Source organism: Erythrolamprus reginae, chromosome 8, assembly GCF_031021105.1.
Source record: "Erythrolamprus reginae isolate rEryReg1 chromosome 8, rEryReg1.hap1, whole genome shotgun sequence".
Taxonomy (NCBI): domain Eukaryota; kingdom Metazoa; phylum Chordata; class Lepidosauria; order Squamata; family Dipsadidae; genus Erythrolamprus; species Erythrolamprus reginae.
This window is the reverse complement of record NC_091957.1, coordinates 46,655,674-46,668,071: the sequence shown is the minus strand read 5'-3', so window position 1 is coordinate 46,668,071 and position 12,398 is coordinate 46,655,674. Positions and strand designations below refer to the sequence as shown.

The following is a 12,398-nucleotide window of genomic DNA, read 5'->3' as shown; positions in this document are numbered from 1 at the left end:
ACAACTGCTTAAAAATGATCACTTCCTCCACATGGTCCAGCAAACCCCTCCCAATCCTTTCTTCCCATAAACATTTTATCTTCCGAAATATTTTCGGAAGATAAAATACCTTCCAAAATCTTTTTTTCCCCATTCACCGTAGCAGCCACCAAGCTATTTCAGCAAGGGTTGAGGGTCTGCAAAAAGGATTTAAACTTTCAGAGCGCTATAAATGTTTAATCTATAAATGTTTAATCTCTTCATCTCTGCCCGTAAAATGACTGTCCAGAAAATACATTATTGCAGAGAATGCCACCAGTGTCCCATTAAGCAGGGATGATGGACAGGAACTCCAAAATCACCTCCGTGAACTCCCATTTAGGAGGTTTCGTGGGGTTAAGTGGAAATCTCTTTTTTGAATATATCCAGAACTGAAAGTCTCAGGGTTTTTATTTCCCTCTCCTCAAAAAGAAAAATATTTTATCACTTCAATAGTGAAGAAAAGTCACCCTTTATTTCCAAGGCTATGGCTAATGTTCCTTGTTTGTCAAGGTCAATTACAGAGGTGAAATGCTACCAGTTCAACCAAACAGGAAATAAAAAAATGCTACCAGTTCGGGCGAACTGGTATATCCAACAAATAGCTGTGCTACAATCAGTTGTGCTACGTGATCCAGATTAGCTATAATCATCGTATTTCCTGCTTTGTAGCTATTCTAAATTACATAGCACAGCTGATTTCTGCCCCATTCACTGTTCCACTTTCCTTTGCAGACTGTGATGGCTTTACAATGCTCCTTTTTCAGCACTATATGGTAGTATCTGCGGTGCGCATGTGAGTGCAGTGTGCATGCGTGTTTAAAACACGCACAAAACACGCATGAAGCCTGCTCAAGGCGAACTGACAGCAGACTTCAAAGGTGAGACCCCATTTGGAATACTGTGTTCAGTTCTGGAGACCTCACCTACAAAAAGATATTGACAAAATTGAACGGGTCCAAAGACGGGCTACAAGAATGGTGGAAGGTCTTAAGCATAAAACCTATCAGGAAAGATTTAATGAACTCAATCTGTATAGTCTGGAGGACAGAAGGAAAAGGGGGGACATGATCGAAACATTTAAATATAAGGTTCAGGAGGGAAGTGTTTTTAATAGGAAAGTGAACACAAGAACAAGGGGACACAATCTGAAGTTGGTTGGGGGAAAGATCAAAAGCAACATGAGAAAATATTATTTTACTGAAAGAGTAGTAGATCCTTGGAACACACTTCCAGCAGACGTGGTTGGTAAATCCACAGTAACTGAATTTAAACATGCCTGGGATAAACATATATCCATTGTAAGATAAAACACAGGAAATAGTATAAGGGCAGACTAGATGGACCATGAGGTCTTTTTCTGCCGTCAGTCTTCTATGTTTCTATGATTTTTACCCCTGTCTACTGTATTGACCAAGAAATGGATGGAAAAATGAGAAAAATGGCTAATAGCATCTCCTTGACAATTCAAAATAGAAAAGCCAGCTACGAATAGGCAACACTTACATAAAATTATCCCAAATGAGCCAATGCATTTGTCTCCCGTCTCCAAATAAAACAAAAATCAGAAGACAGCTTTTTGTACCCAACTGAAGGTGCCAATTCAGAAATAAGGATTGCAATTTAGAAAGCAATTCAAGACATCCCTCCGTATAGGAACCAAGTGATCTGTGTTCCCACTGCTCAATCTGCCGACAGCATGCTAAGGTTGAGTCACACATTCGAGACAATTCTCTGTATATTTTTATCACTTCTCTTAGGAACCTTTGGAAAAAACACACCTTCTCTTCTACACAGAAAGCCCTGAATACATTTTCTTGCCTTCATTCGTGCCTTCTACCGCATGAATCCCAGCGGCCGATAAGGTCCCACTTCTTCTTAGAGCTGAAAAAGATGGGCTGGCTCAAAGTTACCCAACTAGTTTCAACCTTAAGGCAGGACTGGAACCGATACTTTAACCCCTATGCTGGTTCTCATTCAGGTATCATTATTCAACAAAGGTGATTGAGATATGTGCAAAAGTCAGTGATGTTTCCCACACCAACTTACTTTCCCCTAACTGGGACATCTTTTTACTATTAGTAGTATTCATTTATACATTTTCTCTTCACATACGTAATAAGTGCTTTGTGAACAGCATGTTGCCTGAGTTAATTTGCTTATAGTACAGTGGTACCTCTACCTAAGAACTTAATTTGTTGTGTGACCAGGTTCTTAAGTAGAAATGTTTGTAAGCAGAAGCAATTTCTCCTATAGGAATTAATGTAAAAGCAAATAATGTGTGCAAACCCATTGGGAAAGAAATAAAAGCTTGGAATTTGGGTGGGAAGAGGAGGAGGAAGAGAAGGAGGAGAACAGTCGCTGCCCAGAGCGAAGGGAGCGTTTCTTTTCTCTGGGCGCTGCCAAAGCTCCTTAAGCGCCACTGAAAGGCACCTCTGGCAGCCCAAGATGGACGGAATTAAAGGGGGAATGGCAGGAAAGTGGCCGGGCCTTTGTGCCACTCTCAAATTTCCTGGGAAATTTTTCTAGGCTCGGGTTCTTAAGTAGAAAATGGTTCTTAAGAAGAAGCAAAACAATCTTGAACACCCGGTTCTTATCTAGAAAAGTTCTTAAGTAGAGGTGCTCTTAAATAGAGGTACCATTGTATAATACTATTTTTTCAGTTCATAGTTTCTGCCGCTGTTGTCTAACCATTTGTAAAAGAAGTTCCATATTCGAAAAATAGTCTATGTCTTCTTTTTCATTTATCTTCAGTGTTCAGCCTCTAACTGGGACATCTTAAATTCCACAGCAAATTCAATCCCTTTCTTTAAATGAGCCTGGAACTGCCTTATTCACCCATTTGGTGGTCTACAAAAGTGAAAATGCCACATTTTGAGTGGTTTTCAGGGCAAAAACACAAAGTCATGGATTGAAACCATTTCCAGAATTGTTTGAATTCAACATAGGTACCAAGATACATACCCTTGACCTAAACAATCAATCCTTTGAACTTTGCGGCGAATCTTGGATCTCTGATAGAAACTGCGTAGGCTCTAGAAGTCAAGCTGCACTAGTTTTATTGAATGAGAACTCTTTATGCATCTCTTTGCAGAAAAATGAGAAGGATATAATGGTCTCCTTACAGGTATTTTGAGAGAGAGGAAAAACCCTTTAACATGCTTGTTCAGGCTGTTCTTCACAAGGATGAATGATTAACACATACAAAGACCCAGAGGCTTTTTTTTTCAGAAAAAAATCTTGCTTGGAGGAAAAAATGTAGAACCCGATCTTCGACATCTCTCTGACACAAACATTGTTGTTTCTCTCCTTTTGTTAGAAAAGCACGTTGAGATTTGTTAAGGTTGAACTATTATTCTGAAAGTGAAAAGAATTTGCAATCTGGGCCAGAGGGAAACCCTCTTAACTTTTCGGCAAATTGCTTTTCAGATTTTTTAGGAAATGCCTCAAATATTGAAGTTGTGCGTGGGATTTTTTTTTCTTTAGCTTCCTCTGTACATTCATGGGTGGGCGGAGGGAGGGATGGATGGATGGATGGATGGATAGATAGATAGATATTATAAAGAGAGAGAGAGAGACAGATGAGAGAGAGAGAGGGGGAATCCCAGCGACCGATAAGGTCCCACAGAGGTGGCCTTCTCCGGGTCCCGTCGACTAAACAATGTCGTTTGGCGGGCCCCAGGGGAAGAGCCTTCTCTGTGGCGGCCCCGGCCCTCTGGAACCAACTCCCCCTGGAGATTAGAATTGCCCCCACCCTCCCTGTCTTTCGTAAACTACTCAAGACTCATTTATACCGCCAGGCATGGGGGAGTTATGCATGGTATGTTTGTGTGTATGTTTGGTTTTTATAAATAAGGGTTTTTAGCTGTTTTATTATTGGATTGTCACATGCTGTTTTTATCATTGTTGTTAGCCACCCCGAGTCTACGGAGGGGGGCGGCATACAAATCCAATTATTATTATTATTATTATTATTATTATTATTATTATTATTATTATTATTATTATTCTGTTGAATAGATGTATGTTTGTGAATTAAGGGTTTTATAATTGTTTTGTACAGTTTTATATTGCTGCTTTTATTGTTTATATTGCTGTCAGTGCTCAGAGTTCATATGGAGTTGAGCGGCATACAAGTCACAATATTTAATAAATAAATAATAGATAGATAGACAGACAGACAGACAGATTGATAGGAGAGAGGGGCAGAGGGGAAGGGTGGGGGAGAGAGAAAGGGAAAGAGAGAGAGAGAGATTTCAGATTTGCTCACAAGTTGATACTGGTATCATATCTATTTTGTTTTTCCCTCTAAGAAAAGGAAAATCTAAAATGCCATCACTGTCCAAGAAAACTACTTTAAAAACTGCACCATTTCTGCACGTCTCTTTCGGAACTGTGTTTGCATCCACCTTGAACATCTCGGCCAACATATTGACTCTAACGTTATACAGTCTTAGACAGCATGCAGAAAGCAGGCTCTTTAAACAGACATTTGGCAAAATAAACTTTTAACAGCCTCAGGATGTTTTATTTGCCAGACCCTTACTGCTGTTCTTACTAACACTTCCCAATTACAGTTTATTTTGTTTTGATTGCTTTAAATATTGCTAATTTTGTCCATTGCTTCCTCTGGGAAATGGGCAGTAAACTTTTTACAGTCAACAAATAAAACGTTTACGTAGGAGAATGTGCCATAAAATAAATGAAAGGAACAGTTGAAATATTTCACCCAGCTTTGCTGGTTTCTCCCGTTCCTCGATCCGCGTTCTCTTTAAACAAAAACCTCGCATTCTTTCTCCTGCTGCGGTTTCCCTCCACGAGGGCTGTTATAAGACTTGCTGACAATTTTCCCCCGAACGACACCAATGTCTCTCTTCCTTCTCATTAGCCCCATTTTGACTCTAGCTCTGGTAACTCAATTAGTAGATTGTCTCAGCCAATTCACAGCAATACCTGTGTAACAGACCAGCCCGGAAAGCTTAAGGCAAGAGATCAGCTTCCTAAATAGAGAGGTAAACCTCATAAATAAAGACATCATCTTCTCCCATTTTTTTTCCCAACCATCAGATACAATCTAGTTGAAGGGAAGGTGCAGCTAGCAACACACAAATGTTTAAACGCTGCAAGTCGTATTTGCTACCCTACATGTCCTGCCCTTTTCCTGTGTGACACACACATTCCAATGTACAGTGTTCCCTCGATTTCCGCAGAGGATGCGTTCCGAGACCGCCTGCGAAAGTCGAATTTCCGCAAAGTAGAGATGCGGAAGTAAATACACCATTTTTGGCTATGGACAGTATCAAAAGCCATCCCTTAACACTTTAAACCCCTAAATTACCATTTCCCATTCCCTTAACAACCATTGACTCACCATTATTACTGGTACTCACCATTGAAAAAGACACTTAGCGATCCTGATATTTATAAACATAATTATTTATTAACAATAATTATTTTTTTTGTTATTTATTTGCAAAAATTATTAGTTTGGCGATGACATATGACATCATTGGGTGGGTAAAAAATGTCGTATAGGAAAAAAAACCCGCAAAGTATTTTTTAAATTAATATTTCTTGAAAAACCGTGGTATAGGCTATTCGCGAAGTTCGAACCTGCGAAAATCGAGGGAAGACTGTATATTATGCCTGAAAAAAACCAAGGTATATTTACCTCTAAAGGTATATTTACATACACTTTGCCACCTTTGCAGAACTGGGTGCTCTGGGATCTAAAGGTGTAACAGCCAAGGGAATAAAAAACCTGAGGTTTTCAAAATGACCTTGAATGTCAAAGAGGGAATAGCAGTACAACAGGTGAAAATTGGCCACCCAAGATTACAATCCCAAGACAGAAAAAATAATAATAAATTACAGCAACATCATGGATCAAACATCACACCCGTGGCTTTCAAGACAGAGAAACATAGAAACATAGAAGATTGGCGGCAGAAAAAGACCTCATGGTCCATCTAGTCTGCCCTTATACTATTTCCCTGTATTTTATCTTAGGATGGATCTATGTTTATCCCAGGCATGTTTAAATTCAGTTCCTGTGGATTTACCAACCACATCTGCTGGAAGGTTGTTCCAAGCATCTACTACTCTTTCAGTCAAAATAATATTTTCTCAGGTTGCTTCTGATCTTTCCCCCAACTAACCTCAGATTGTGCCCCCTTGTTCTTGTGTCCACTTTCCTATTAAAAACACTTCCCTCCTGAACCTTATTTAACCCTTTAACATATTTAAATGTTTCAATCATGTCCCCCCTTTCCCTTCTGTCCTCCAGACTAGACAGATGAAGTCTTTCCGGATAAGTTTTATGCTTAAGACCTTCCACCATTTTTGTAGCCCATCTTTGGACCTGTTCAATTTTATGAACTTTATGAAGTTATGATCCGTTCAACTTTTTGTAGGTGAGGTCTCCAGAACTGGACACGGTTTTCCAAACGGGGTCTCACCAGCGCTCTATACAGCTGGCTCACAATCTCCCACTTCTGCTTGTTATACCTCTAGCTATGTAGCCAAGCATTCTACTCGCTTTCCCTACCACCTGACCGCACTGTTCACCCATTTTGAGACTGTCAGAAATCACTACCCCTAAATCGTGTCTGAGAAATAAGCAGCAAAGCTCCCATTTTGTGAAAGCACTCCTGTTTTTTAAATGAATGCAATATTGCCGCTCATCCAAAATGTTTGAGGGACTTCATTCTGAGCTAAGCCACTTAAGGGGGGGGAAATAGGCTTTGTAAAAGAATGGATAAGAAAGAGCTTGGAGAAATATCCTCCAAGAATGTAGGAGCTCTTATCAGAATATGTCCCACAGTTACACCTGCAGTATTTTCTGCACCGCCAAGAAACACAGACAGCAGGGATCTAATCTTCTCCCTGTAGTAATCAATGTTTTTACAAATTCGGAGTCACTATTCAAACCGCTATCACGTTTGTTATAAGGTACTGGTTTCTTTCCTTTTTACAACGTGAATAAAAAGCACGATAAAAAACAAAGGCGATTTCAATACCGCCCATAAATTCCTCTGGGGAAAAGGTTGACTTTAGCAGATTTCAGTTTTTTTCTGCGGCATAAGTGATAGTCTACAGTTTTAATGTTTTCGCCGCATTGATCTTGAAAGACAGGTCAGAAACATTAGACTAGAATCTGAAGCTAAAACGCAGGGCAGGTGATTTTAAAGGTGACATTCAACCAGCCATTCCTTCCCTGAACCCTGTTAGATTTTCAGTTTTGGCCAACTCAGCGTCTTGGTTTTTAGGATGGCTTCCAAATCTCCTTAGGTCACCATCTGCCCTCTCCTGACATTCTTGTTTACAAGAGTGACCTGAAATGAATTGTTCTCATACACCCTTCCCCTCCCTTCCCCATGGATGTAGCTACTCTTGTTAATGTCCAATGCTGGCTCTTCCTTCTTGAGAAGTTGAGATGTTCATTGACATTCTACGAGGGTCGGCCAGAAAGTAATGCACCACATTTTTTTTTCTCAGCCTACAGTAATGCTACGAATGTGAAACTTTAGGTATACATTATGTTGTGGTTGGCTCTGGCCCAGCTCCTGCCCCAAGGACTGTGGATGTGGGGGAGACATCCACATGCTGCAGGCCTGTTTTGCCCCCGGTGAAGTCTGCTGATGAAGGCTCCTCTGACCAAGAAGACATGAGTGAAGGGGAGGAGGAGAGTGTGGCAGACAGCTCAGAAGGAGATCAATTATCAAGCTCCTCCTTGGATTCAGAACAAGAGTTAATGATACAGCCACGCATGCGGAGAGCGATGCATGGGCAACAACGACTGAGAGATTATTATCAAAGAAAATGAGGCCACCTGTGGTTGGGTGGGGCTGTGGTCATTAGTGAGGCTGCTATAAAAGTAGCCTGTGGGTTTGGCCGTTGTGGAGGATTATCTGATCATTGTGTTTCATGCCTGCTTTGCTGACTTCGACCTTTGTGTGCTGATTTTTCCCCACTTTGAAACTAAACCAGAGCAAAGTGTGTTTCACTTTGCGAAAGAAGAAGGACTGTGAATTGCCTCACAGCTGCAAGCTAAGTATCACAGAACTGATAAGGGACTTGTACAAATTACCAATTTGTTTGGAGATAAGTGCTCTTTGCTATACAAAAAGAGTGCTTCGTTTAGTTGCATTTTTCGGTATAAAGAACATTGTTTTGAATTTTGAAACGTGTGTGTGTCTGAAATTGTATCTGTGCATTTTTGGGAGGATTCTACCAGAGAGCTCGACAGAACAACATTATTTGAATTGTCAGGAGTGTATGTGTAAATTTTGTGTTTCTTCAGACAGATAGTATAGCCGCAGCCAGTGTTCCCTCTAATTTTTTTGGGGGGGGGGCGGAAAAGTATAGTATCTGAGCGACAGTCCCTTCGGGACTGGGCGGCACAGAAATGATAAATAAATAAATAAACAAACAAACAAACAAACAAATAAAAAACCCACCCTGTTTTGCCTCAGAGAATTTCAAAATAAAATACTGTACTGTGTGTCTATAACAGTGAGCTCATAATAGGGCAACTCTATCAATATCAAAATGCCACTTAAATAGTTGAGCTAGTTTCAAACTAGATTTTGATTTTCTTTCTCTCTTCCTTACTCCCATTCTTTTTCTTTCTCTTTTCCTTCCTCTCTTTTTTCTATCTGTTTCTCTCTCTTCCTCTCTCTCTCCTTCCGTCTCACTCTTTCCCTCTCGGCTTCTGGGCAGGTTTGGAAAACTCTGAGTTGATGATGATTTTTAAGTGAGCGATTGCTCACTGCTCAGCTTAGAGGGAACTATGGCCGCAGCAGTGTTTCGAATTGGCGTCTGTAAGTGATGTATGTTACAAGCAGCATGTCATCATTGAATTTCTCACTGCAGAGAAAGAAACTGTTGGGAACATTCACCAACGTTTGTGTACAGTTCGTGGAGAATCTGCAGTTGACAGAAGTACGGTTAGTCGCTGGGCACAGAGGGTGTGGCCATTAGAAGATGGCTCCAAGGCTTTGTGACCAGAACAAGGAGTGGTACCAACAGGGCATTAACGCCCTTGTGTCTCGCTGGAAGAGGGCCATAAAATGGGACAGAGATTACATGGAAAAATAGGGAGTGTAGAAGAAACATTCTTTCTTGGGTGTAAGTTTCATTGTGTTCAATAAATAATTGTTGAAGAATAAATATGTGGTGCATTACTTTCTGGTCAACCCTTGTAAGAAAGCAGCATCGGATGGAAGATGACATCCTAACTCACCGACTGGGCCATGTTCTTGTGGACCAGCAGGTTCTACCATACCATGCCCAGCATTTGCAAAACGGAGGCAACCTACCTTGTTCGGGGACCTGAGACCCCATGGAGGTGACACTGGTATTCAAAACATCGTTAACAGCCGTGTCACAGTAGAGGCCCCGCTGAGCATCGTGTTCGCTATCCGTCTGGTCACTCTCTTCGTGCCCGCTGTCCTTCAAGCTGTTCCCCTCCAAATCTTTGAACGTCGAACTGCTGGGTGGAAGAAAGGTGAGTTATTTTTTTTGCTCTGCACAGCCAGAGAAACGCAATCACACCTTTCCTCCCCCAATTTCTACCCGGAGGGAATCCAAAACCTGGAGCAGGTTTTGCAACACTTCGAGCTTCCCCCTGGGAGAAACAAGCTGTCGGCAAGAGACCTTTTCTTTCTTCTTCTTTTCTTAATTAAAAATAAATTTTATTTACATACATATATACACACCACACATAAACTTCGGAAACTTCAGATCGTGCAGAATGCAGCTGCGAGAGCAATCATGGGCTTCCCTAAATATGCCCATGTCACACCAACACTCCACAGTCTGCATTGGTTGCCGATCAGTTTCCGGTCACTATTCAAAGTGTTGGTTATGACCTATAAAGCCCTTCATGGCACCGGACCAGATTATCTCAGGGACCGCCTTCTGCCGCACGAATCCCAGCGGCCAGTTAGGTCCCACAGAGTGGGTCTTCTCTGGGTCCCGTCACCTAAACAATGCCACTTGGCGGGACCCAGGAGAAGAGCCTTCTCTGTGGCGGCCCCAGCCCTCTGGAACCAACTCTCCCCAGAGATTAGAATTGCCCCCACCCTCCTTGCCTTTCGTAAGCTACTTAAAACCCACCTCTGCCGCCAGGCATGGGGGAATTAAGACTTTTTTCTCCCCCTACGCCGTTACAACTGTATACATGGTATGTTTGTATGTATGTTTGGTTTTTATATATTAAGGGGTTTTAATTTGCTTTTAGTATTGGATTATTATTGTATATTGTTCATGATTGTTGTTAGCCACCCCGAGTTTTCAGAGAGGGGCGGCATATAAATCCAATAAAACTTGAAACTTGAAACTTGAAATCAAAACAAAAACATTTTAAAAGCAAATTGGACGAATGTGTTGCAAATCTATACAATGGTTCTAACTGTACTCATATTCTTTTTAAAATACTTGTTAAATACTTTTTTCAAAGAAACAATAATCATAATTTACATAAGTAATCTTATATCTCTATTTTCCCATTATACAATTTGTCACCAAGAAATAGCTCTTTATAGTTGTTAATTGCATGCACATTAATCACTTTAACCTTTTTTCCAGCCAACAATAAAAGGTGTGTTTAGGTGTGTGCAGAGGAACCCTTGAGTTATCAAGGATATGCAGATAGAAATGGGATATTGCAGCAGAAATAAGTAATTATCTAGTCACACATAGAGATAGAGTGTTCCCTCGATTTTCGCGGGTTCGAACTTCTCGAATACCTATACCACGGTTTTTCAAAAAATATTAATTAAAAAATACTTCGTGGTTTTTTTTCTATACCACGGTTTTTCCCACCCGATGACGTCGTACATCATCGCCAAACTAATAATTTTTGCAAATAAATAACAAAAAAAAATATTGTTAATAAATAATTATGTTTATAAGTATCAGGATCACTAAGTGTCTTATTCAATGGTGAATACCAGTAATAATGGTGAGTAAATTGTTGTTAAGGGAATGGGAAATGGTAATTAAGGGGTTTAAAGTGTTAAGGGAAGGCTTGTGATACTGTTCATAGCCAAAAATGGTGTATTTACTTCCGCATCTCTACTTCGTGGAAATTCGACTTTCGTGGGCGGTCTCGGAATGCATCCCCTGCGAAAATCGAGGGAACACTGTACATTAAAGTTGCATATAGTATTTACTTTTAAAAATAGCACAGTCCAAATAAACAGTCCAGGTTATACACGTTCAAATCAGTCAATCTCTAGAAGTACAATAATCTTCTTACCGGATTGTCTTTGTCATATACATTCAACAAAGATATTACAGCTTATAAACACATCACAATATCAGACAGAATAACAGAGAGAACACAAAAAATCACTATCAAGTCAAAGAGTCAATCAGAATGAAACAGAATGAAGCCATGATCTCTAGCTCCCTCTTATGGCAACTTGCAAAAGTACAGCCAATCAAATTACATTTTAAAGCTATATTACATCAATCCATACAACCATACATTGTTGGCTTGTTTATATATTACCAACCCAACCGTTTGGACAGCGTACAAACAGATATATTGGAGGGAGGCAGCAAAAGCCCCAGGGGACCTTTCCCAGAAAGTGGGAACCACAACAACAATCCATCCTATTTGACATTGTCCATACCACACCAAGAGAAGCCTAACATTCATGCAATTTACCCCAAAAAGAAGACCCCCGTGAGTATCACTGATGTAGAATAAATAAAATAAACGAGGTTGACTTATGTACAGAATTCTGAGACTTGATGTCAGGCACAAACAGCCAGAATCTCATTCATGAATAGTCCTCAAGCAGAAGCTTTGTTGTTAGTCATCTGAGTTACAAGAATGTCACCAGATTGACTACATTCCCTTGAGAATGGTTAGATAAAATTTCAGGGAATCTAGGGGACGTCCTGCCTGTACTGTAATGCTTTCTGCAATGCAAGGACTCTAAGCTTGAGCCCCTCTTAACACCTCTCTCCAGTTTATCTGGAGATTTCACTACATCAGGAGATAGCAAATAGCTAAGAAGACAAAGCAGCCCAGTGGAAGGCCCACCAAATGGATATAATTAGTAAGAATAAATAGATTTTCCAAGATGCCAGAGACCAGAAAGACATCATTTCCCAGTAGTTTTCGAACTACTATAGAGGCCTGAGAATTTACTCATTGACACATTTAGTTTAAATACAGCTCAAATTTAGCTTGTTCAAATTTTCGCTTAGAGGAATGTTATCATTCATTCATTTCATCATTTAATCAATCAATATATTTATGGGGATACCCACTTACCAAAGTACTGCAAACAAATAGTAAAGTAACAAGAATAGTTTCTAGGTTCCTAATCTGAATTCAAAACCATGATACTTTTTTGCTTGTC

The 12,398-nt window shown here is 40.3% G+C and overlaps 2 protein-coding genes across 2 annotated transcripts in view; both read right to left on the bottom strand.

Moving 5' to 3' along the window:
• TRMT12 (tRNA methyltransferase 12 homolog) overlaps window positions 1–12,398 on the bottom strand; it is a 533,403-nt gene that overhangs the window by 143,700 nt on the left and 377,305 nt on the right. The window lies entirely within an intron of this gene.
• PCDH19 (protocadherin 19) overlaps window positions 1–12,398 on the bottom strand; it is a 188,464-nt gene that overhangs the window by 64,867 nt on the left and 111,199 nt on the right. Inside the window, exon 4 of the mRNA XM_070760146.1 lies at window positions 9,339–9,511. Coding sequence (XP_070616247.1) covers window positions 9,339–9,511 — 173 coding nt within the window. The remainder of the gene's footprint in view (window positions 1–9,338; window positions 9,512–12,398) is intronic.